The following is a 27,609-nucleotide window of genomic DNA, read 5'->3' on the forward strand; positions in this document are numbered from 1 at the left end:
AAGAACTAGGGAAATTTAATATACTTAAAGGTCCCATATTTTGCTCATTTTCAGGTGCACAATGTACTTGTATTCTGGGTTGCCGCTAGAACATGTTGAAATGCTTCATTTTAGCACCTGCCTCTTTAAGCCCCTCTCCCAAAAAAGCCCAGTCTGCTCTGATTGGTCAGCTTTTCTAGATCTTCCACATCAGCGCTCCTAAAGTCTCTTCACCGTCTTTGCAGCTGGGGAGTGACTGTAACTGCAATGTAGCGGGACTTTTTACCTATAAAAATTACTAGTGTCAACATCACAACTCGTAAAGGCACAGTTAATGAATATGGGTTGTGGGCATTTTTCTGTGTGAACCTAAGGTGGGGACGCAGGGGACAATCTACAATCCAACCCCCCCCCCCCCCCCCCCCCCCCCCTCCCCCATTATTTTAAAATGGAGAAACTGGAAGCACTAGCAACATTTGGAAACAGTGCCTGCTCAAGCTACGAGTCCCCCGTACCCTCTACCCCTTCTTCTCCTTTCTGCTGTCATTCAAACCGTTCAAACAGCCAGCAACTCAACGTTAGCAATGTCCAAACCTGCTAAATTAAAGGGCAGGTTCAGGTTGTTTGTTTTGAAAATTGACCGGATGCTTTAGCCGTTCCATTTCTGGCCTGTCAAACACCAAGCAGCCACATGAAAAATAGAACTTGTGCATACTTTTTGGAAAGCCCAGTGGAAAGTGTCTTGGCTGGTGGAATCGCAAGCGTTGTTGCTGCAGTTGCTCAGGAGGGGTCGCACCTGGTGGAAGTTATTGCCAAAGATGCAATGTCCTGGTTGCGCAAAGTCTAAGTAGGTGGAGCTTCTTTCATTGTCTGTTTAGCCACTGCTGGTATCATTACACAGCTTAAGTATTTCTTCAGCACTCATAGGGATAGCATTACTTCAAATAAAACAACAAATCATAAAAGAAATCATATAACAGACTACTTTCTCAGAATCTTCTGGGGTCAGAAAAACTTTTTCATTGAAAAAAAAAAAACACGTTCACGAAAGAGCTTCTCATTACCAGAACATCGCTGGTGTTTCACTTTTCCCACTTCAATTTATTTGAGGGCTTGGACATTCTACCAGGCAAGTTTTTTTTAAAACAAAAGCTGTATGTGAACACGCATGTGAGTATGGTGGATTGGTCGTTAAATGGAATTTGAATGCCTCCCCATCTGAGCTCTTGCAGCATTCTTTGTTGGCAGAGTTTAGAAGAGGGGGAGTGAGGGGGTGAAGTTAAGGGTCACAAGGCAATTGGACCTCTTTTGAGATGCCATTGTTGTGGAGGGGTCAGACAGGAATGGATTTTAAGATGTGCAGGGGAGGGTAGTGTGTGTGTGTGTTTGTGTGTGTGTGTGTGTGTGCGCGCGCAGGGTAAAGAGAGAAAGAGAGAGAGAGAGAGAGAGAGAAAGGGGAGGATGGGAGGATGGGACAGATTACCCAGAGCAAATTTTTGTCTGGAACTTTATAAGGGAGCCCATGAATTATAAACAGCCTTGTTCGTCCACTCAAGGGAAATGGGGAAAAAAATTGGATTTTAAAGATAACACAGAATGAGAGGCATCACACTGTTACACACTCTCTTTAGGAAAACCTACCTTTTGAACTATTAACATTCCAGGATTTGATCCTATTGTTTTATGTTAAATATTGCTTAAAGGGTATCTTCCGTGTTTTTCCCTTTTTTCCTATGTTTTTTGGGAACAACACTCTTTGAAATTAAGCAAGACCACTGCTGTCGGCAGTCAGTGAAACCAGCTACAGTATAAGTTAATAGGGCAATTGTCCATTTACTTTCACAACAGTGCTTGTTTTGCCACTGACAGGCTCAGATTAATATTCTTGTCCGAACATTGTCCGACTACATTGTGGAATGGATTTCTAAGGAGGTCAACCTTTCTGTTAATGAGTAATTTTTTTTTTTTGCTGCAAAATTGCACCAGACTCCATGTAAATAAACAATCATTTTAGCATCATATAATAAACTTTATTCAAAGTCAACAGAAACAAAATAAGACGATGAAAATCCCTTTTGGGTAGTCTTCCCACATTTCTAAAAATCACAACTCTAGTTTTGGTTGAAATAAACACATAGTTTACAGATGTACATGTGAAAATATGTTGGCTCAAAACATGCTAAAAGTGTTGCTTTTTTAAATGGAGTCTGGTGAGTTTAGTGCTAGCGACCTCAGGGCTGTTTCTGGTTAAACAAAAAGAACTTAAAGAGGTTTTAAAAAGGGCTATATATGTAGGGATTGTTTCTATAATGTTATCAGACACTAATAATAGTAATATGATGCTGTCAGCGGCAAAAACAGCACTTTTAATGGTCCAAAGTTACAATGTACATTTGCACCATAGGGTTACATTAAAGCCTGTTACAACGTTCACGCTTAATACTGGACAAATTTCCAAGATTGTTGTTCCTATTAGTCACTTACACAACAAATTGGAAAATACAGTCCAGGTGAAACGCCCCCCACAAAATTACCCTTTAAAAAGTTTGTTAGATTGTTATTTGGACTTTAGCATACCCTTGTGGTTACCGAATTTAATGAGCAGTGGGCAATGATTGACTGTTATAAACCTCTATGACCATTCAATAGAAGAATTAGCATTGGCTGCACGTTAGCAGACAGCTGCTGCTCTTCCCACTGCTTGTAAAATACCCCCAACAGTGTTTCTTCTTTATGGGCTTTCTATAAGTGGAAACTTGAACAGACAGAGATAAAAACACAAGAGCATGTGCATGTTTATCCCAGAGACTATATGCAGTTTAACAGATTGTGAAATGTTCATTGTAATTCAGAACACACGCATATTTGGACTTTATTGTGTTGAATTCTGATTGTAAATGTCTTACCAAAAAAAAAAAGACGCGCCTGATATTCAATTTTCTTTTCTTCTAATTTTAACAGTCAATCTCCTAATACTTTCTGACTTTGCTACCCTGTCCGTCGCACTGTTTTTTATATTACTGAAAATGTATTATAAATCTTAAAAAAGTAAAAAGTAATTTCCTAAAACAGCTGGTCAGCTAAGTTTTTTCACCAAACGCTACACAAACAGAAGCAAATAGGGTTGGAGACTATTTTAAACAAGCAGATTACGTACGTGGGATAGTGTAAAGGAAGTGTTTTACTGTGTCAGTCCCCCCACTTTGTTGCCCCAAGCTACAGGACCACTCAATCCCAACCTCCTCACTCAGGTGTTTTGTGATGGTGTGTTGCCCAAGTGCTTGTGCACATATATTAGGGTATCTAGTGTGCCTTCTAACCAACGAACTGTGAAATAACACAATCCAGTCCAACCGCGTTTGTCGTGGTCTGCCTAGATCAGAAAACATGGAATTTAAGAAGACTTTCAGATTTGGCTCCCCGTGCAGGCTTATTTGGACGTACTGCCCCCCTAAATTGAGTATCGCCACACATGGCTTGAGAACTACCCATAGAATGTAAAAAATAATGACCTGTGAACTAAACTCTCTGTGTCTCTCTGCATTACCATACAGTGCAGGTGTAAAGGAGGAGGGACTGTTGGCATCCTGTTAGTAGCTGTAATTTTCCAGGTGTGAAGTCTATAATTGCTGTGACAGTATTGTTTATTGTAAGCATGTTTGTTTATCCACAGACCACTGCTCGGTATGGCACCATGGGCAAGATGATTGCTGGATATAAGCCACTCACTATATAGTATTGAGTTGCTGTTAGCTGTAGCCTACATTCGCCACATCTAAAGAGAGGCAGAATATAACGCAATCTCTGAGACTATTTCCTTCACAGCCTGGTGCATTGCAAGAAAATCTCAGTCAGAGCTGAACCGGGCAGACACAGCACTTTTCATCAGACTCACCCTTGGTCGGGTTAATTAAGTCAACTGCTAACTTACAACACTAATAATATTATAGTCTGCAACATTTTTCACCATTAACCGTCAAGCAAACACACACACACACACACACACACACACACACACACACACACACACACACACACACACACACACACAGTCCAGTTCTGGTGGTTGATGAACGCAGATAAGTGCTGATTAGCCCTCATAACGGGCCGGGTGGATAGGGCACTGCCATGGGTCCATGATGCTAATGTCTGATTACTTCACATTGCCTTTGTGATATTTTGTGATTACATTCTGAATCTACAACGTTCTCTGTCAGGTTGTCCGTAGTATATTCTTCAAAATAAACTCTTCATAATCATAATCTGGACTAGACACACTAAATCAGTGTGTTGGTACATTTGGTTCCACAAAAGCATTGAATATAAAATTAATTTCAATAAGAAGTGAAGACTCTCTGGAAGATTGTATTACTTGTTAACACAAAAAAGTAACTCATATGACTCTGTATTAGATTCACTGACATCAGAAAGAGAAACCATGCCGGATTGACCCAGTGAAAAGTCCTTAAACAGTGAGACCAGTAAATAAGGTCAGAGAACACTGACATAGAGACTGGAAATAATTCATTTTATTGTGAATTTTAGGGCATTTTCTTCACAGGTCTATTGTGATATGTACATTATGTTAAATATTATTCTTGTATTTAATTCCCCTACTTTTGGTTAAATCTGTGATGTCAGTGGTGCATATGTTTTGTTAATAAAGAGGTTAGTTGCACGTGATTTCAAATGCTGAAATATGTGGCAGGGACTAGCCTATTCATTGACAAGTTATTTTCTTTCATTCTTTTCTAGCTAAAAGCCAGTGTTTATGTACGGTGCTGCATTGTCTGTGTGTGGCTCCCCACCATAAATCACCTCCGCCCACACAGAAAGCTTGGCTAGTTTTCACCTCCTTCAACTCTGCAATAACGTTGGTATGTTGGGCCAGGACCATGGCCACCTTTGTAGAGTCCACAACAAGTCCTAGACCAAGACTAGTCGAGACTACTGTATGTCAAGACCCAGTCCAAAGAGGTTCAAGTCGAAGTCAAGACCCAGCCCAAATAAGAGACAGTCAATACGGTGATAGAAAAGAAGAAAACTCTTCAAGACCACTCACTTACCTGTTTATGATTCATGAGATGAGAGGAGCAGTATATTGTCTACTTGAAGCTGATTCATTTGCCTTAATTTTTTGTAATAATCAATAAACAAGTGCAGAGTAACAGACCACATGATCAAATGAGGCTATATTATTATTTTTTTTAAATATGACATGGAAATGTCTGTGGTCAAAATGATACTTATCGATGCCTTGTGGTTAAGGTATATGATACAGTAAGTTGTATCCCAGGCGACCTATCTCAATGCCTGCTCTAGATGGATTTTGAATAAAACTAATACACTTGTTTTTGATCAATGCTTTTGTTTTGAAGGAGGAATTTACTTTGGAACAAAAGCATGTAGTGCTGGACTCTGTTGAAACCAACTAGAATATTTGGCAAGTCAGAGTCCAAATACCAATGAGTCTAAGACGAGTCAGAACAACAGAAAAACGCTTTGAGTCCGAGTCCGGACTCAAGTACTACAGCCTTTGCAAGGAGAGTACAAATGGGTTTCTAGAGAGGAACAAGAAACCCAGTCTTCTGGAGAACAAATTGCCATTTAGTTACTCATCCAGTTTAATATTTAGGTCACATGGGTTATTTCTCTTTGTTTGGTCCTAACCAAACAACAGCTAGAGGTGAAATCTATATTTTCCATGTTATTACTAGAAATTCAATCTGTACACATAATTACATAGACTCTTGTTGGCAAACAATGTAAATGAATGGCAAAGGTTTTGTTAAGCCTAATTCTCAGAACACTGGCTAACTGTAGCCTCAGTTCTAACACAGTGCCTCTCACAGTTACTAGTTTTGCTAGCGTTAGCAAGACTGATGAACTTCAGAGGAAAATGGCGTTGTACACAGGGGTTTACCATCGTTGGTTTCTTTTCCCAAAACAGCCAGGAGTTGAGTCTAAGGCTACATTTACATCGGTATGCCTCTAAACTGGAGTCATTCGGAAACACTTCTAACTGTGTTTTTGTGTGGAATCTGCAGGTTTGGTGTGTTGCAGTCTCAAACGGTGACCTTCGGCAACACCGACATTGACGCCAATGTTTTGATTAGGTCTTAACGGTTATGGCGTCTTGTTCTCTGGGACTTAGCTACTAACGTAACCATGACAACTACCAGAATCTGGCGGGTAGTACATGCTGCTTCCTGTTTATGTCCAGTATACGAGAATGTTGATGAGATCTGAGGCGTGTTAGTTAAAACAGAGATTAGTTCTTCCACTGGAGCTAAAAACACTTGCATGCAATTAGCTTTGGCTCAAAACTCGTAGCAATGTAAATGTAGCCTGATTTTAAGTTGTATTCCTGCCTACTTTAGCCCCTGGTTGTACATATCCAAGACATATTGCACTTTACGCCAATAACATAAACTGTGCCGAATTTAAATCCAGAGATATCGAGCTATGAGCCCAGCTACAGGACAGGTACAAACTCTCTCAAAGGGACATAAATGTGTTTCTAGTGACAGCCATAGCTCCACCAGGCTCCCTGTGCATTCAGCGGAGAAAGAGAGTCTGACATTAACTTCTCATGGCTGGTAAGCTCTGACTACCAAGCAGTGTGTTGATGTCCACGCTACCCTGAGCATTTGGAGGGAAGATTCTTGCAGAATTTGAGGGTGTAGTACCCTCTGTTCTGAGATGTGGGCGTAAATTAAGAACCTGGCCACTAGTCTACTCTGTACAATAAAGATGTTCTCTATATGTTGTATCATGTAAGAATGATGTATAGTGGGATCATTAAATAAGGTAATTAGACTTTAAAATAAAGGGAAAATATCAATCACAGTAAAAGTTATATAAATGTACACCTCACTTTTCCTTGACCAAAATACAGTCCTGCAGAGAGACAGAGAGCCTGTCAGCATCCTCAGCCTGGCTGAGACTCCACGTCAGCCTGCTGTCTATTTCTCTATTGTGTTTCTGCTTTAATGAAAGCGGCAGCCAGTCACTGAGGAATGTGAAGCTGTGGAGCTGCTGTGACTCACTTCTTTACACATTTGCATGTCGCTTGTGGAAGTCCACCCTCACCCCCTCCCCCAACCCCTCGTAGTGCGAGTGTTTAATTAAACTTTTTGTTGTTGTTGTGAACGCAGCAGGTTTAAGCCTGAATCCGGGATCAGAGCCTGTGGATGGGGTCGGGGGTGGGAGTTTATGTGGGAGTGTGAGTAGGAGTGGGGGTGAGTAAGGCATTCGTTATACCAAAAATGTCTCCGCCAACCAGATAGGTGCTGGGTAAGCTCCCTCTATAGCCCTGCTCCCAAAGGTGGGGTGGAAGTTGAGGGGACTGGGGAGCTACAATCCATTGATTTGCAACCTACACTTGTGCAAATACTTTATTAGAAAGTTGTCTTGGTTAAACACTGAAAAAAGTGTTTAACCAAGACCAAAATGGTTGACATGATAAATGATCTCAATATCAAGAACAAAAAACGTTCTCAACTGAAAAACAAAAACAAAAAAACATTGCCAGTGAACGTAATTACATATCCTCGTAAATTATTCCAGGCAAACTATAATAATATCCAAACATTCTCATATTTTCTGACATTTTACAGACCAAGCAGTTAACCTTTTGATCAGGAAAATAGTCAGCCGCTTAAGCGATCATAAAAAGTTGTTAGTTGGAAGTAATTGCAGCCATAAAAATCAGCGTGATTGATTAGAGTTCATTTTTTTTTTTTGTGTCATGAAGAAATTTCTTAACAAAACATGTAAATGTTATAAAACATAACTGTAAACATTGAACAGCAAGTCCAGTTCTTAACAGGTTTACAGAGAGACGGCAAGAGACCAATCCAGTACTCCAGCTCATGTTTTCCCCCCCTCACCCTCGGTCGGGGTGATTACTCCAGCCAAGCTTGGTCTCCAGAGAGACTCACACACACTCCAAAACCCACATTCACACACACACTCAGACCCAGAGTCCCAGTGGTCGGGCATGCATGTGTTGGAACTCCCTATCAGCAGCTAACTTGGAGCAGCCTGGATGGAGCACTGCCGTGTGCTGGATGGAGAACCTGTGGACTAACAGCATTGTTCTGCACTGACTGGAAACCTCAGCAGCCGGTTTTACCATGGAGTTTGGAAGAGTTTGGTCCAGATATCAGAGGATGGTGCTGATTACAATGATGATGTTCAAACTGGGTAAGGCTTAAACATGTGAAGTTTACCACAACTGCAGAAATGTAAACACATCACCTTAATATATGCATTCATTCCATACATCATAGTGGAACACCTTAGACAGTTTTAAAACAAAATAATCCATCCAGAAGTATAGCTGTAGCCGTTGCTTGTGTGTGAAGTGTACAGTATGTGTACACCCCTGCTTGTTTTCAGTACGTGCACATGCATGGCCATGTACTGATGTGTTTAGAGCCCTTACAGGACCATCCTGTAGAAGTATGATAGGTTGGTAAAACTTTATTTTATGGGTTTGTTCTTTTATCATTTAAACATCAAGATAATGTTCAATCAATAAGTACACTTTCAAATAATATTTTCTAAATATTTCCCATCATTAGTTGATGGACTTTTAGTCAGTGCACAGCAGGTCAGCTGAACATACACACATTGAAATCTGTCAAGCATACAATAAGTACACACATGGTGATGATAAAAAAAAAAATAAGGTTCCCAACTGTAAATGAACAAAAAAACTACATATGCTACCTGTAGTTGGTGCCACATAACAACGTTATTTCCAGGACTTCCCAGGAAATGATTAGGAAATGATGTAGCTATAAGATAAAGTTTCCTTATTTTTTTTAAATACCACCATCAAATGTTACTGTTAACTGCAAAGAGAGAAATCCATCTATTTCAACACTCTTTTAGCATTGATTTACTTTGTATGCTCAAACAATTATTTATGTAGTGATTTCTAAAGGCATCTGTGTGTGTATGTGTGGGTTACTTCTCGAGACAGTCTTCTACATTACAGCTCCCTGATTCATAACAGATAATCAACTCAATTAACAAGCTCTAAGTAGTCTGCTCATGACTCCCTAATACTGGATGAATCCGCAGATGGTCCTGGGGTGTGTCTGAGTGTGTGTGCAGGGGGGGGGGGGGGGGGTTCTTGGTCGACCCTACCACCTACTGAAGCCCTGTTGACCTATTTTTCCCGCGACCTTCGTTTGTGTGAAGCGTCTGAAGCTCGTTTAAACGGTGGCGCAGCAGCAGCAGGGATTGGCTGAGGGTGGCATTGTTGGAGGTCACCATGGTAACGAGCTGAGCGTCCGGCTGCACTGCTACGCAGCTTTTTTGTCTTGGCTTTGAATGGAAAGAGTGATGGCTCTTAAGGACCATGGCAAGAGACCTGGCACTCTGAGCTCTTTTGGATTTATAGAAAAAAAGACAGCCGCCGAAAACACAAACGCAAAGCAGAGAACACACGTTATGATGAAGATGAGGGTAACAGGGATTGTAAGATACAGGGTTGGCCTGGTAAGAATACCCGATTCAAGACTTTCTTTTAAAGAAAAGTCCACTTTACCAACTAATTAACAGTGGAAACAGCTTCAAAAGTTAATAAGGATAGGGATTAAATTGGAAAAAGTCCCAAAACATGCAGGACTGTTCGCTTTAATGACACACTGAGCAATAAACAACAGCAGTTTTAGGAAAGACAAAAAAACACCAAAAGAACCGTCCTCTACGGGCCTCTTCAGCCATCTCCGGATGATACAGAGGCAACTGCATTCTTGGCTTTTCATTTAAAACTGTGACCAAGCCGAGGAGGATTTGGTCTGATAGAGAGGAACTCAGAAAAAAATTGAAATATGGTTGTACAAGCATCAACAGTATATTTATTTTAAAGGAGAAGCCAGCTGATTACTTAATAACTCCTTAGTCATTCCTCATTCCTCTTAACCCTCTGAGGTCTAAGGGCATTTTTACATTTCTTTTCACATTCACCTTTTAAAGGATATTTGCATATTAGCCGATACACATTTGTTTTAGAACAAACTCCGCTTTGTGTATTGCAAGGCCCAAATTTGTTCCAGACTGTTGTCAAACATCGCTTGGAGACGCCGGTGCACCTTCTGTCCCCAGAGGGTTAATACTAGAAAAAACACGTTGTTTTTAAATTTAGTGATTGTAATGACTCGTGCGGTGACTCAAATTAAAGTAAAAAGCAGATATTTTGCACCAAAAACGGGACAAAAACATTGAATTGTAAATGAAGCAGTCTTTGAAGCAGCTCACACAGGAGACGATGTGCGTCTCTGACTCAGTGTGCAACTGTGACTGATTCAGAGAGGATTTGTGCATTTCTTTGTACAAAGCAAAGCAGCCACCTGCTGGGAAGCCTTTGGAGCATGAAGATGAACTCCGGCAGAGCTGCTAGTCATTTGTTGTGATTCAATAAAATTCCCCTGAGCCCAACTTGTGCGTTAGGCAGGGGCTTCCCTTTGCTCTGTGATTCATAGCGTTGCTGCTTCCTCTGCCATGCAGTGAGACTCTCTGTTGACGTTGTGTTGATGTTTCTTTAGTGACTCAGGGCAAACACTTTCTCTCACTTTCCCCCTGCATTTTGCACCTGCCAAGAGCAAAACTCCTGTCTCATTTAAGGGTGTCTTTATCTCATTAGACTTGGTATTTTGAGACATGCAGCGGCCCTTCAAACAAGATAAAGCATAAATTGTTTTAGCATATACAGTGCTGCTCATGAGTAGAGGAACCCCTGCTTAAGTTAACTAAAAAGTATTTTTACATAGTACATATTAGTAGTGTAGTAGTAGTACATATTTTGGAAATTGATTAATACCTTAATAAAAAAATTACAAAAAATCCAACCTTTAAGGACATCTATTTTCTTTGTGAATGAATATTGTATTGTAAATAAATAAAAGTTCTTCCTTAAACCTCAGGGGGCATGACCTCTAGGTATGGTGAAGGGTATGTGATGATGGGGAGTTGTTTTTATTCCAAAGGCCAAGGGAACTTTATCAGGATACATAGTTGTGGGCTAGACGTAAGTCAAAAGTGATCAATTAGATTTCATGGTGCTTTTACGTAAAGCTCTGGAGAAGGTACGTTGTTGGTTGTCAGCTGATGAAAGATACATTTTGTGCGGTCAATGCTGTGTATTCAAACTTCTGGTTTCTTTTCAAGGTTTCTTTTCTGTCCACTGTTGAATCTAAAAAAAAAAAAGAAATAAAAAAACTCTCCACACTGGTTACAGTTTTTAATTCAATTTCCATTTAAGTTTATTTTTCAGTGTCCAATTATAACAGAAGTTATCTACAGACACTTCACAGATAGAGTTGGTCTATGCCACACTGTATAATTTACAGAGAACCAATGTTTCGCCAAAGAGCATGCACTGTGTGCAACAGCAGAGAGGAAAACCTCAAGCAGAACTTGGTTCTAGGTGGGCAACCACCTGACCTGACCTGTTGGGGGAGAGGGAAAGACAGGAGAGATAGAACGGAAAACAAAAGACTCATACAGCAGCAGTCACTGTGTTGCATACAGCAACAAATACGTGGAATACATATGAATTACAGTGCTTTACTCTACGCAGCTATATGTGGAAAGGTTCATGAGAACAGTCTGCATACTTGCTGTCATTTGAAATCAGGTTTCCTGCTTTTCAGTTGGTTTTAAGATTTGAATTAGGGGTTTGGTTTTTGACAACCTGAGGACACATTTCATAAAACAAAGATACTTCATTAAAGAGAGAAGAAGCAACAGCATTAGGCTATGTTCACAATTGTGTTCTTCTTTGACTAGAAAACACACAAACAGACTGAACAAACTTATCAGGAAGGCTGGCTCTGTGATCGGCTGCAAACTGGACACTTTTGAAGCTGTGGTGGAGAGGAGGTCTCTAAACAAACTGTTATCTATCATGGATAACCCCGACCACCCTCTCCACCCTACAATGGTCCAACAGAGGAGCACCTTCTCTAAGAGGCTCTGACAGCTTCGATGCCGCACCGACCGCTACAGGAAATCATTCCTACCACAGGCAATAAAACTCTTTAACATGTCATCACTGGGTGCTAGATAAGACTTATAGACACCACAGTTCTACACTAAGGACAACCTGCACAATATCTATCTATCTATCTATCTATCTATCTATCTATCTATCTATCTATCTATCTATCTATCTATCTATCTATCTATCTATCTATCTATCTATCTATCTATCTATCTATCTATTCATCTATCTATCTATCTATCTGAAAAAGTTGAGTATGGTGCTTTTGTAGTAAAGATTAAGAAGAATCTGGCAGCGTTTTGGTTCCAAAGTGGGAGCCAAGTGTCTTTTGATGCTATAACCACAGCTATTGCTACGGTATCCTAGACCAATATTTGGAGCGGTGCTAATGCTAACGTTAAATTAAACAAAGTGGTGGTGCGAGCTAGAGAAAGAACAGAGAGAGATAGAGAGAGTGGTGTTGCTAACATTACATAGAACAAAGCGAGTTCTCTGTCCACGGAGCAACCAGTCATATCACACAACTCGCTGTGTTCCGACTCCATTTGTTGCTATGAAAACGACATGTCTGGCTTCTTTGCTTGTCATTGGTCGGCTGTCAAAAAACACTTAATGCAAGGCATTTTTTCAGTAACAATTGAACTTTTTTCAACCTCATAAAGATGCTCTACAGCTAAAGTCTTTTAAAAACACGGCACTCCATAGCATTATAAAACAGATGCAGGCAGCAATATAAAAGACGCCAAGTGTGAACATAGCCTTACATGTGAATCTACTCCCGGCTTTGCATCAGAGGGAGTAGTGCTCTGTGTTAAACCAAACCCCCTCTGAACAGACTCTGGAAGAGCAGTTTAATCCTGACATCATTCTACCTGCTAGCAGACAGTGTCTCTGCTCAGTGTTATTGTTAAAGCGAGATGCTGCCAGTACCAGTCAGTGCCAGGGATCAACCCTGTCTGGCCATAACCATGATCTATGAAGTGCTTCGTAATGGGGGTTGGGCCGGGAGGAACTGTTATCAGCTCCCTGGAATGTGTGAAGGGTTGATTTGGTTTGGATGGAAGGGTGAGGAGTGAAGTGACTATCAGCCCGTCTCCTACAGGTTTCATGAGATTACAGGTAGCGCAGTTTAAAGTGCATGGTTCTAACTGAGATCAGCTTTACATTATGTAGTCCAGGTAAAAGATCTTGGCTCTCTTTGACAAGTGAGGAAAAAGAAAACAGTAATGATGATCAAAGATGATCTCAGTACAAGTAAGAGGCAACACAGGGAGGTAAAAGAGAGAGGTGATGCAAGACAGCGGAAATGGCATTCTGTAGCATTTGGCTCAACTTGTGAAAAATGTCAGATTAAGGGATTTATGGCATTATTGTCCTTTACAAAAAAATCTTCCTATTGCTGTGTAAACTTTCATGGTTCTTATAAAAACAACAGTATACCATGTTAATGCCAAATGCATGATCACACTGAACAGGTTAAACATTCATGTTGACATTTTATGATTGTTCTCTATGATGCAGCAGTGTCAGTGTAACATGCTTTACAGTTGTGTGTACAAAAAACACTTGAGTTTGTGGGTGACAGTGATAATGAGAGATAGATAATTGACAACGCAAATTTTGTATGCATAGCATTTTCTTTTTAAATGGTGCTAAATGCTCCTGCACATGAGCAAAAGGCATACATCAGACCAGTCTGCTCCTGTTGCTGCACCTTATATTGCTTTTCAATGGTAACTACTGTTTTTTCAACCTATTGTCCTATGTTTATGTGTCCAAGTGCCTGATGGGACCAACAATCTTTGACTTAGGTCCAGTATTAAACATGATCGCTGCAGTTGGCAGCAGTGGAACAAGCTACAATGTAAGTTAACAGGACAATTGTCCAGCTTGTATTTACCTTCACAACAGTTGTTTTGCCACTGACAGGCTCAGATTATTATTGTGTCTGACAACATTATGGAAAGGATCCCTACAGCGATACACCTTTAACACCTCTTTAAGACCTCTTAAGCTCTTAAGTAGCTAGCACTAAACCCACCATACTCCTTTAAAATAAGCAACACTTTTAGCTTGTATAGAGCAAACAAATTTTCACATGTAATTCAGTAAACTATGTGTTTATTTCAACCAAAACTAGAGTTGTGATGGACGGAAAAGTAGAAAGACAACCCAAAACGGCATTTTATAGTTTTATTTTGTTTCTGTTGACTATGAATGAAGCAATATGAGCCAGCAAAATGAGCACTTTTGTGAAGGTAAATACAAGCTGGACAATTGTTATTAACTTACATTGTAGCGTGTTTTGTCGCTGCCAACTGCAGCGATCTCAATGTGTCAAAGCTTGTTGTTCCCATCAGTCACTTAGACACAAAAGGTTTGGGAAATAGGGTCTAGGTCTTGACTAAAACAGTAGTTACCTTTTTAAGGATGCCGATATCAGTCTGTCAGTCAGTTCTTCCTCCACTTTGGCCCAGATTGAAATATCTCAGCAACTATTGGACTTATTGCAATACAAGATGTGTACACTTAATGCCTCACAAACGATTCATTATAATCACAAATGCATTTTCAAAATGTCCAACACTTAGTTCATGACTAAATACAATACGTGCAATACTATAACATAATAACAAGAAGAAACAGGGACCCTTTTGTGATTTTTTTGTAATGTAACTTCCAATGCAAACGGTATTGATTGATTAATTCCTCTGCTAACATACATTTTTTACAACATAAAAACATTACAACATGACATTTATTTGATTTGGATTGAACTGAAAAAGTCTATAATTATTTCAGTGGCCCACTTTATACTTTATAGGAGAATACTATTTGGTGTTAGACTGTATTCTAAGTACTACTTTACCCACCAAAGTCATCAAAAGAGCAAAAAACATATACAGAAACAACACAGCACACAGTCTGGATTTATCAGGTACAGAAAGTGAGAAGTGAGAGCCTGATGTAGGAGGAAGAATTGGTGTTTGAGCAGATGAAGGAAGTTCTAGCAGATGCATGTGAGAGGAACTGTGGGTGTTTAAGTGGATGCATGGGGAAATAAGAATAGTAGGTGTGGCAGGGAAGATATAAACACATTGTTACTGGGGTGTTTATGTCAAGGACCTGCTAGCTGAGGAACCCCTTGTTGATGATTTATCCAAAGCAGCCAACAGGATCCCATGCATTTCTGTGTATGGGTGCTTGTGGTGGAAATCAAGTAAAGACACAGCTGGAAAAAAGGTATCAGATTTGGTGTGGTTCCTCTACATAAAGAATGGAAAAATTGTCGGGTACAATGGGAAGCATCACACACAGCGGAAACTGAGGGGGCAACAGCGGGGTCAGGACCCACCCCATCTGAAGGTTGTCCCCTAGACACATCGTTAAAACCTTGCTGTGTATAGTAAATTATATATACTTCACATATTTTAGTAACAATATAAACGCAAACATTTTTATTGTTACACAATTGCTTACCAAAAGTAATTGCAGTACATTATTACATCACATGTAATTTAGCTGAAGTAAAGCGACTTACAGTTGCTAAATATCAGAAGCTACACACCTCTGGAGCAACTAGGAGTTAAAGGTCTTGCCCAGGGTCACATTGGTTGATGTATGTGTCACATCCACTGCGCCATCCAAAACTAAAGTTACACATCTCCTACAAGTACAATATTTAGTGTATTAGTTGTTTCCCCTTAAATAAATGCTCTTAAGATATTTTGTGTTTGATGTCCCCCCCCCCCATCTGTACAAATAGTAAATATATAACATAATTGACATCGCCCATTGGTATGTGAAAAGCCAGTTTGAAGCCTCGAGTTTGCCATCTTTTTTTTTGCAAAGAGATATGACAGGTTTTGACAAGAGTGTGATCTGGGGATAATTGTTTCCAAGTGTTTCTGAAAGAAGTGGTAAGATCTTGGAGAAGAAAGCGACACAAATCAGGGTTCAGTTCACAATGTTCTAAAGGTTTAATGAGACACACAAGGATATACATATTTTCTAACAATCGCTACATCCATTTTGATGACATGTAGTAAGAAACAAAAGAGTCAGGATGGGAAAAAGGATTGTCTCAAGGTTTGCTCACACAGATAGGACAAAACTGTTGCAATATAGGATAGGATACAGATTAAACAACTTTTTTCAGAGTTCTCACAGAATGGAATGTGGAATGTAACATTATTCCAAACAGCTTGGTTGGCAGTACAATGAACAAGACATTTTTAGGTGACCAAATGTTCTAATTAACTTTGATGAAAAGTCTCAAAGTTTAAGACGGAAACATGAACACCCAAAATAGAGTTTGGCCATGGATGTACTGTGAGGAAAATAAATATTTGAACACCCTGCTATTTTGCAGTCTGAAATGCGGTCTGAAATTGTCATTGTAGGTGCATGTCCACTGTGAGAGACATAATCTAAAAAAAAAGAAATCAGAAATCCAGAAATCACAATGTATGATTTTTTAACTATTTATTTGTATGATGCAGCTGCAAATAAGTATTTGAACACCTGTCTATCAGCAACAATTCTGACCCTCAAAGACCTGTTAGTCTGCCTTCAAAATGTCCACCTCCACTCCATTTATTATTCTAAATTAGATGCACCTGTTTGAGGTCGTTAGCTGCATAAAGACACCTGTCCACTCCATACAATCAATAAGAATCCAACTACAACCGTGGCCAAGACCAAAGAGTTGTCCAAAGACACTAGAGACAAAATTGAGATTTTGGGGAACAACCTCCTTCCCTTAGTTAGAGCATTGAAGATGGGTCGAGGCTGGGTCTTCCAACATGAAAATGACCCGAAGCACACAGCCAGGAGAACCAAGGAGGGGCTCTGTAAGAAGCAGGTCAAGGTTCTGGCGTGGCCTAGCCAGTCTCCAGACTTAACCCCAAGAGAGAATCTTTGGAGGGAGCTGTCGCTGTGTTTCTCAGCGACAGCCCAGACACCTGACTGATCTAGAGAAGATCTGTGTAGACGAGTGGGCCAAAACTCAATGTTTAGCATGAGTGTGATAGATAATCATTGCATTTTTAAGGTTATATCACCATATCACCATTGTTCTACACATCACAGTCTTAAATTCCAAACTTTTCATACAGAAATTGGTGAAACTTTTATTGGCAACACTGACAGCTGCTAGCTTGGCCTTATAATACATTTACTTTTGACACCACATGCTGTGTTAAGTCAGGAGGAAAGAGGGTCTTGTCCCATATAGCAAGATCAGAATTCTATGTAGACCACTGTAAAAGCCGAAGGTTAATGCAGCTTAAGCTTACTGTATGAGGGAAGAGCAACAGGTTTTTAGTTCCATTAAAGCTAATTGAAGTGCCAATTTTCCGTTTTATACCTTCACATCAAGCCTTTGTTATTATTTAATATATTCCCTTCATACATTCCCGTTCTATTCCGATCATATTTTTGGGAACATATTGGATCACAGAATGTAAAAGGATAATCTGTGTTTTTGGAGCTTAGCGCTAGCAATTCTTTGGGGCAGATTACTGAGGTCACTATTTAATCAAAAGGTGTACTGCAAAGTAAATGCACTTTTCTAGTCTTAACGACTACTTAAAGCACTTTTTCATAGTACAGGAACCATTCACACACTGTGGCCGAGGCTGTCATACAAGGTGCCACCTGCTCACCAGATAAACACTCACAGATAAAAAGCTTAAATCTGCTGTAGATGGACAGTAACAGTCAGATATGGTCCACCTTGAATGAACTCAACCTTCGTGTGGCAGTGGGGAGTCAAGGTACTATGCTTCACCTCACAGATGGAGGTTTAAACGTAACACAGCCAACAATTTCAATATTAGATTTCTTGAGCGTATAAATAAAAGCACACGAATGATATAACAAAGCAGTAATACTTTCCATTATAAAAAAACATGCACAATATATACATAATATGTAATAAAAAGGCAGTATGATGCAACATATTTGTAATTGTGTAAATGTACCTTTCACAAGAATTTGGGATGGACCAAGATGAATGGGCAATATTTTGGCAATTGGATACCACCTCTCTCCATCCTTGTTTGGGTTTAGTCTGTTAAGAAAGATCTTATTTTTATAGAAAGATGTTGTCTATTTCATCTTTAATTCCAATGTTGTCTTCCATTCCAGGCCTACTGTGCACAGTAGCAGCAAACAAGTGTTTGTCATCGCCCTGCAAAAACAACGCCACATGTCTTGAACACCTGGGTGACTATGTGTGCCTGTGCCCCAGAGCAACGTTGTGGTACAAGGGGAAAAACTGTGATGAGCTGTATGACGCATGTATTTTGGCACCCTGCACCAACTGTACCAGCAAGCCTGGGACTGACAAGTTCACCTGCCATTGCCCGGACGGCTTTACGGGGCAAAACTGCAGCCAGGATGTAGATGAATGTCAGAGCAACCCCTGCAAAGGTATCCAGTCCTATTGTGTCAACGGAGTCAATGGCTATTCCTGCCACTGCCCTCTGGGAATGGGAGGGCCGGACTGCCAGGAGAATGTGACCACTTGTTCAGAGAAAACATGCCAAAATGGTGGCACCTGTTTGGACATCCCTGACATTGGGCACATGTGCCAGTGTGCGACCGGGTACCAGGGGAGGAACTGTGAAGAAAACATTGACGAATGCCTGTCTGAGCCCTGTCAGAATGGAGCCATCTGTAAAGACGGTGTTAATGCCTACCAGTGTTTCTGTGTGCCTGGATTTCAAGGCTACCACTGTGACTTGGACATAAACGAGTGTGCATCTCGACCCTGTCAAAACAATGGCACATGTTTGGATGAGGTGGATCACTACCAGTGTGACTGCGCTCCGGGCTTCACAGGTGAGCTAATGTGTGTAGTAAGCCAGCGTTGCAACTGGCTTGCCTTTTGAAAAGAGAAATGCATTTATTTATTTATTTACGTATTTAGCCTTTATTTAGCCAGGAAGTATACACAATGAGATACACAATCTCTTATTCAATTATGGTTTGAACCAAACATTTTGCGCTAATTATCTGACATTTTTTTAATGATTACCTAGAGGGTAAGCTCTGGGGCTGCAGAACCTTGTTGGGTTAGGGTTTAAATGCCAATTCCATGTGTGGCAATACATTTGTGTTAATTTTGTTAAAATCAAAAGCCTACAGTATATGTGGTATGTATTCCTTAATCAGGAAGGGTTCTGGTTGGATTTGCCATTTAAATCCCCTTATCTGTCATATTGGATGATGTAACATGGAAATTAATGTTTAGTGCCAATACAAAAAGTAGTAGCACAGTTTCCAACCTATGTTTTAGAGAGAAGTTTTATTGCTTAAACGTGAATAATATGGTCATGGCATATTCAGTGACTTTAAATTTGCACATTTTCAGGACTATAATTCAACAAATCTCTAGATCTTCGAATTAATCCTGGGTCGTAGATTAAGCGAGATTAGTTCATTCAGTGCAGATATTATGCTTTAGAATAAGGGGGGTTGAGTTTTTATAACACTGCTTACTCTATGAAAAGGGGTTGCATGGCTCTATTTGAGTAGCATTAGTCTGTGTTGCAGTTGTCCGTCTGCAGCTGGGTTCTTGGCACCTCCAGTGTTATTGTGTTGTATCTGTACGTGTGCTAAGATAATTAGGTGTGTTGCCAATCCCGCTCCTTGGCCCACTGCCATCCCTGCTCTGTTTCCTGCAGGGATTAATTGCGAGGAGGAGATCGATGAGTGCGAGGTGCATCCCTGCCAGAATGGCGCCACCTGCCGAGACCACATCGCCACATACACGTGTGAGTGTATGGCTGGCTTCCAGGGCCAAGACTGCGAGGTCAACATAGATGAATGTGCCAGTATCCCTTGTTTGAATGAGGGCAAGTGCATAGATGGGGTCAACAGGTACGATTACACACAGGCATGCTTTGAACTGCAATACAACATAATGGATTAACAGTTACACTGATACATGCAAATGGGCTGTAGCACATGTGAGGCAGAATGCAATTACCTGACAAATGGACCACCAAAGATTGAGTTTTTTAACTAAAAATGAAGACATAAAGCTGGTTTGATGTTGATTACCTAAAATGTAATAATACTTAAATAATGAGGTTTTGACCTTTGAAAAAAATCATATCTAACTGAACTTGTCAGAAAATGTTAATGCTGTTTGTAAGATGTTTTCTTTCCTTTGTTTGTAAATCAGAATTGTGTGTCCAGTGCCATGTTTATGCAACACCCTCCAAGCCAATAACAGACAATGGCTTAACAAGGCAAATTATACAGTTGGTTTGACTCAAAATCTCCAAGAGAAAGGTATTAAAGGAAACAAAGTGGGGTGTTCAGACCTTACTTCAGACTTTTCTTCAGTTTGAAGGTTGCCTTTTGTAAGGTTTAGCAGTCCAAAAAGTATGTTGGTGGATCAGTCACCTGCTTCAGCTGATTGAATGGGCGTTACCAGTTAACAATGCCATAGAAATTTTGCGGGAGGGCCCAACTCTACCAATCAGTTGGCTCAGTTGGTTCTTGTCCTGTGTAAAAAACGGAATGTGACAATGACTTTTATGAAACATAGGAAGTTACTTTCTTACTTCAGCTAACACCACAAACATTAGTATTTCAACCCAAACGCCAATCTTTTACTCAACCCATCCCAGTAGTTTTTGATGAGTTGTCCAAATTTGAACAATGTGAGCTTTGGTGGATTTTGCTCAAATTCTTAATTATATCAAGGTTATATTCATATATTGAGTTAAATGGGGGACTGTAAGTGATCACTGTGTTATCATGATTAGTGCAAATTTCTATATGACTTTCGATACTCTCTCTCATGTCGAGCCTGGTAAGACCGATGTGTCATCCTACAGGGTGTTGTGTCAGCCTGAGGTGGCATGGCAGACATTAAACTTGCCCAGCAGGGATAAGAATTAATCCACTTACTGCCAGACATTGGGATGAGTCATCAGATGTCTGGAGGTGCTGAGAATACCTGGTAGAACAGTAGGGAGTAAGGAGGATGGGTAGGATTCAAGACAACTGATCTAAATTGTTCCAGAAAACAACACATCAGTGCACATTTCCACAAGAAGATGAAGTTGTTAGAAACCACTCAGTTGATCACCCTGAGCGCCAACTACACACATATTCATGTAACTGAGTTATATGGGACACCTTTAAAAGGGCAATACTATGATGAGGAAATAAGTGTAGTTTTTTTTCTTTTGCTGTATGAATCAGCTGAAATAATGCTACCTAATTTATTGTGGCCTATATGCAAGGTTTGAATATTATATATAGGTTTGTTAATTAAAGTCTTTGCAATGAGTACCGCAACATTCTTGTTTGTCTGTCTATTTAAAATCTTATCAGATATGTATGTCTTCAAATATGCTATCATCTTTTTATTCTATTTATCTCGGTCTGGTATGACCCGTAACGTATGGTTGCTGATATCAGCAAACTTTAGGTAAATATTGATGGGAAACGTTAATGGTAAAACATTAGAACTCTTGTATAAACTGATCTCCGTAATGTCTCACTAACAAAAATCCCTTCTGGGTAAACAATTGGCCGTTAATTTAAATTCCAGAGATACGTGAAATCTGCGAACTTATTTATTTCTGTTGTCCTTTTTTAACTGTGACATTTTTGTCAGACCTATCTGTGGTCTTTATAGTACAAGTGATACTATAAATAAAATTGAATTGAAATTGAATTGAAAGCAGCGGGCCTGGCTTTGACCCCGACCTGTGTTCCTTTGCTGCATGTCCTGTCATTAGAGGCCTAAAAAAACCTAAATACAAAAAACGTAAATAAGTGCTGGACAATTGCCCTATTAACTTAGATTGCAGCTTGTTTTGTCCTTGCTTAACTGGACTTGCTTAACATGTCAAATGACAGTTGTTCCTATCAGTCACTTGGACACAAAGACATAGGAAATTGGGTCCAAGTAGAAAAAAAAACAAAATAAAAATGTAGTTAACCTTAACTTCCACGTGTGACCACAAAATGATATATCCTTGCAATTCATTTTTATTGACTAATCCTTTTGTCTTTATTTATCCAGCTATAAGTGTGACTGTGAGGGGACAGGCTTTTTAGGCGACCACTGTGAAGAGGATATTCCTGAATGTGCTTCTGACCCCTGCCAGCACGGAGCCACTTGTTTGGAGGAGATCAACCAGTACAAATGCCTTTGCTGGCCAGGTACACCATCACTCCGGACCTGTTATAAGCCAACTCTCACACATAAACACACTGCTCACTATGGGTTATCATACTTCATACAGCCATTAGAATTAACAAAACATATTTACAGTGTGAACAATTTGTTAATATTCAGTAGATTGCAACAGCCACTTAGGGCTCTGCTTGAACAGCAAACTGAAATACATTTGAGAAAAAGCTAGCTAGATGGTTGCACAGATAAATAGCGTCTTAAGACTTAAATCTAACCGAGTTGGAGAATCTGACCCTTGAGTTTAGAGGAAAAGAGGGGACAAAAGAGTAGGGGTGTGCTTTGAAATATGCAGTATAAATATATGTCCAGAGCAATAAAATCAGCAGCTCTAAGTCCTTCAGCGCTGTGATGAATTAAGAAAAGGGATGCATGAGCACACTGCAACAGAGAAAGGTGCAGCCATCAGCAGTCTTTGATTTTTGCTTTCATAATTGTATTTTTTTGTGTGTGTGTGTGTGTGTGTGTGTGTTTGTGTGTGTGAACGCACGTTGAATGCATGTCCTAAAAATAACTTGTGCAGAGTTCACAGTTGGATTTATAGATACAAAGAATAGGTTCAGGTCCGTATTAGTCACTGTAGTACCGTCCATACTAGCTGTAAGCAATTCAATGTTTCCTACAGGTTGAGAATTTAAAACCAGTTAAACAAAGGTTTATGACCTATTTGGTAACACTACTTGCATAGGAGTAACATGACACTGTCATGAACACATGACACAGTCATGACACATGAACCCTAACCATAACCATAACCATAACCATAACCATAACTTGACATGACAAAAAAACATTGACACTTACCAAAAGAAGCGTCATGTCATAAACGTTCATGACTTGTTCATAATGTTTTATGACATGTTCATGACAGTGACTCTCATGTAGATACCTTCAAGTGCAACCAACTATTCATTGAAAACAATGACATTAACAGATAAAAATAATTACCTATTTACATATCAGTGTAAAAGATAATACATATACAGATTAAGTGTACCCATGATGTGCCTTGTCACTTAAATCTGGTTGGTTTGTCAAATGCTATGGTTCAGCAGATAAAATACCTCATTACCCAGAGCCCAAATAGGCTATTATATGTAATTTAACCTTAATACAATGATCCATGCAGACAGTTACATGTTATTAAAAAAATATCAACACTGTCTCCTCCAAATTCCTGTTAAATCATATAAGACTAAGGCTATCTGAAGTTAAAAATAAAAAAAAAGAAAGTTAGATCTTTGTTCGTTTTCCATGTTTTGTGGATTGTAAACACACTGTTTTGTAGGCTACTATAGCTACATGTCCTTGTTGCATTCATTAAGATCTTCCCATGCTAAATTGCTCATCAATTAAACATTATTATGGATCCCACGTAACTTCTACGCAAGTCCCGCCCTACAAAGCAACTTGATTGGGTGGGGTTAGGCATTGACCTTGAGTGGTTAAGGTTAGGATAGCTGATGGGTCAGGGGATAGGACCTGAACAAATTGATTTGCGTTACCTTGCGTCAGCATGGACGCCTGGCCAATAGTAGTGTGTGAATACTATTGAAGGGCGGGTCTTGGCTAGAAGTTGCGTGGGTTCCATAACAATTCATCAGTTGCATCAAAAGCTTTAAAAAAACTCTTACTAATTTAACACTCGCCATTATTTTTCAATACAAATGCCTGTATGTAGGTTATATGCGTGTATATTATGACAGCATGACCCCATAGCCTGTTTAAAATGCATGATTACAGTAAATGTATGTCTTGTACTGTATTAAGGCAGACTTATCCTCTAAACATGTAATTGTGTCCAGGTTACGAAGGAGAAAACTGCCAGCTGGATAGAGATGAGTGTGAGCAGCATCCCTGTGAGAATGGCGGCGAGTGTTTCCAGCGCTCAGATATCCTGAACTACGAAAAACTTCCTGAATTGAGCAAAGAGAATTTCAGCTATGAAGAGGCAGCTGGCTTTATCTGCCGCTGTTTGCCAGGATTCACTGGTAAGCCAGTTCACAACAAAAATCTTTCAGTTTTTTTGTATATTGCCTTATTAACTCTCAATGAAGTAGTGAGGACAAATATATGAATGCCATTAATATGTTCTCTTGGCAGGAGACAATTGCTCTGTCAATGTGGACGAGTGTGAGTCTGCTCCGTGTCAGCATGGAGGAACCTGTCAGGATCTGGTTAACTCTTATCAATGCGTGTGTCCAGATGGCTTCACAGGTAGGAAAAAAAAATGCTTATCTTCTATTTTCTTATCTCCTAACAAACAAAACTGAGCTGTTCTTCCTCCAGAGGCACCCCACAGAGCTGTGTCCTGTCCCTGTTCACTGTTCATCTTCTCTGACAGGCACTTACGGAAATCACCATGACACTTTCTCAATGTGCTTGAGGTCAATGATCTTGTCCAGGTGTGATGCTAACGCTACGCCTCCACTGTGATGGGTTTTTACTGGAAGGGCCGCCCCGCTTCCTGATGGGCTTGCCTAGCTAGTTCTCAATTTCTCTTCAATGTCCAATGACATGCAAAGAAAAGAGTCTCCACCCTTTCACAACCTCGATACCTGCACCTGATTGGAAGAATACTTTACTTGTGAGCTTCGAAACAGACCAACACTAGTCTTGTTTGGAAACTATTGCTTATTTTACAAAATAAGTAAATTGAAACGTGTTTTTGAAAAAATTGTATGCATTAAATAAGCTATGCCCTTGTATAGGCCTTCATTTAGATTGACCAAGGTCAGTTTAAAAGACTTTTGTGAGTTTTCAAGGGGCGGTGAGTAAAGCTGGACCCCCCAGACTTGCATAAAGTAGCCTGGACTCAACTTTGTGCAAATAAGAAGCGAGCAATTCAACGCCCTGTCTCTTGAAAGTCACTGCAAAGCTCCTCCTATAGACAATGAATGGAAAGTGTGGAACTGACGCTGTCATTGGACACATCCCTAGATTTAGGGAGGCTGAACATTACTACAACTCTAGTCGCACTTTGCAAGACCTTCTTCCACAGCTAGGAGGGCGGTCTGGCAGAATGTTGTGTGGACTAGAATAACTTGCTCTGGTTCACTGGTATTTCTTTAAACCAATGATTTCTTATCTTCTATTTTCTTATCTCCTAACAAACAAAACTGAGCTGTTCTTTTGTTTTGGGGCAGATTACTATTAAATTGAATCCCCAAAATATGAGCAATTTGCCTCGACGGAAGTTAAGATTAAGCACCAAAACGACTAGTTAAGATCAGGGAACCCTCCCAAGGAACACACATTTCCTGGGTAAAACTCTTCAGTTTCCCCTGGGAAGCAAACTCCGCTCTCTGGCTTGAAAGTAGGGCTGGACAATATTTCAGTATTATAATGATATCGTAGTATGAGACATATCGTCTTGGATTTTGAAGAATTGTAATATCGTTACATGGTAAGTTTAGTCTTTTTCTGGTTTCAAAGGCTGCATTACAGGAAAGTGATATCATTTTCTGAATTTACCAGACTGTTCTAGCTGGTTTATTATTTTCCTTTAACCACTTAGTCATTATATCCACATTGTAATTGGTTAATTGTAAACCTTACACTATTGTTGCATTATCAACATTGAGGTGTTTGGTGAAAAATATTGTGATATTTGATTTTCTCCATATCGCCCAGCCCAACTTGAAAGTACTCTATGTTAATGCCCACCCATCTACTTTGACCACCTTCATACGCGGCCAGCCGTATTTTTTAATGTGGTGAATACAGCAAAAAAAAGTTTTATGCTTACAAATTACTGTGCTTTACTTTTTGTTGCTTTTTGAACGAATGTTTCATGACACCATGCTGTTCTGGTAAGAAACACAGGTTTCTGAAATGTTTTCTAAAAGTGTTAATTCCATGAGAGATAAAGCAAATAGTCAATCAACATAAATTTCATCAACAACAATCATTTTATTTTTTTTGAGGAGGGGGGCATTGTACGTATTCCATTGCAATTAATAATTAACATAACGGTTAGTTGCAGCTCTAAATTCCATACATAATAAAAACTCTTAATTCAAATACCCATTAGAAACTTCCTCACAAAGACATCTTATTTACCGTATATAGCACAAAAGATTAGAATTGATAAACCATCAAATCCTCTGAAATGTGTAACAAGCCAACTCTTACACTTTTACAATAATACGTTATTATGTAATAGTAATGATTGTTTTTTTTTGCTGGTTTGGCTCAATACAAAAAGAACTTCCCTGTGGAGGACAGGAAAGCTCTTAAGTGAAGTGAACAGAGCGTGCAGTAGAAGCCAGTGTTAACAGATAACCTTCACGCCTTCAGGTCTCAGAATCTCCTTGACCAAACAATGCAGGGTTAATCTTCCTCATGCTTATCATTCCTCATGGCCAGCCAAGGTATTAATTCCTCATTAAACAAGATTTGTCACTGCATCACTCAAAACAGGAAGAACCACACCAAAAACTGACAATGAAATGCACACTGTGTACTCAGACTTGGGGAATTCTGTCAAACGCTTTCATCAACAAATTAACCCCTCACAAAATGAGAGGCTAATTCAATTTGATAACAGTATTCTGGCCATGCAATGTGAAGGTAACAACAGAGCAGAGGATTGGAGGGGGATGAGAGTGCATATGGTATGGAGGAGCATAGCAGAAAACAACAAAGCCAATTAAAGGTGCCATATGTCAGGCGTCTTCCTTGGGTATTTAAACGGGGTTCTCTTATGAAATTTGTCAGGGGGAGGGGAGATTACAGCTAAGCTGCTTAGCAGTCGCATTAAGACCCGATGAAAAAAAGAAAATAAAAAACATTTTGAGCAAAACAAGGGTACTTTTCCAAATTATCAGTATTTTTTTTTTCTGGAATGCTGTGCTGTAAACATTTCACCATTGTGCAAGAGTGAGGAAAGATAGAGGAAAAAAACATGTGTCTAAAGAAATATGATCCTATTACCGTTGTATGGCACAAGAGGTTAACTTACCTCGTGTGTGAGGTGGTCATCACTATAACCGGGTATTAAGCCTGTACAGATGAACCCTGCTTTTGCTCTATATAGAAAGGACTGAGGAGCTAAGATTTTAAAGGCTGGTGCAGAAACTGTTTGGGTTAGGGCAGTGGTGAAAATTGTTTAAGTCAGTAATAAAAAATAATAATGGCCTTAGAATGATGTCGCAGCAGAAGCAACTGGCGTTGGCCAACATCACGCTGATAAGAAACTCTGTGGCAGAACAAGTTTCTGATCTTTCTGGAGAGGTTTACTGGTCTGGTCCACTTGAGATCAAAATAGGGGGATGTGGCCAATGAACTTAAATAAGATTGACACCCCTGTGTTATGGTTATTAGTTTGGTCATGTATTATCAATTACACGTTTTACATTGTGCCTTCCCCCAGTTTTGCTCATCA

At 39.8% G+C, this 27,609-nt stretch overlaps 1 protein-coding gene across 1 annotated transcript in view; it reads left to right on the forward strand.

Moving 5' to 3' along the window:
* Positions 1 to 7,943: 7,943 nt before the first annotated feature.
* crb2b (crumbs cell polarity complex component 2b) overlaps positions 7,944 to 27,609 on the forward strand; it is a 32,949-nt gene continuing 13,283 nt past the window's right edge. The window contains exons 1-6 of the mRNA XM_034872123.1: positions 7,944 to 8,187; positions 18,149 to 18,844; positions 19,690 to 19,885; positions 22,053 to 22,192; positions 24,029 to 24,214; positions 24,327 to 24,440. Coding sequence (XP_034728014.1) covers positions 8,118 to 8,187; positions 18,149 to 18,844; positions 19,690 to 19,885; positions 22,053 to 22,192; positions 24,029 to 24,214; positions 24,327 to 24,440 — 1,402 coding nt within the window. The 5' untranslated portion in view covers positions 7,944 to 8,117. The remainder of the gene's footprint in view (positions 8,188 to 18,148; positions 18,845 to 19,689; positions 19,886 to 22,052; positions 22,193 to 24,028; positions 24,215 to 24,326; positions 24,441 to 27,609) is intronic.

This window comes from Etheostoma cragini, chromosome 5, assembly GCF_013103735.1.
Source record: "Etheostoma cragini isolate CJK2018 chromosome 5, CSU_Ecrag_1.0, whole genome shotgun sequence".
NCBI classification, from domain to species: domain Eukaryota; kingdom Metazoa; phylum Chordata; class Actinopteri; order Perciformes; family Percidae; genus Etheostoma; species Etheostoma cragini.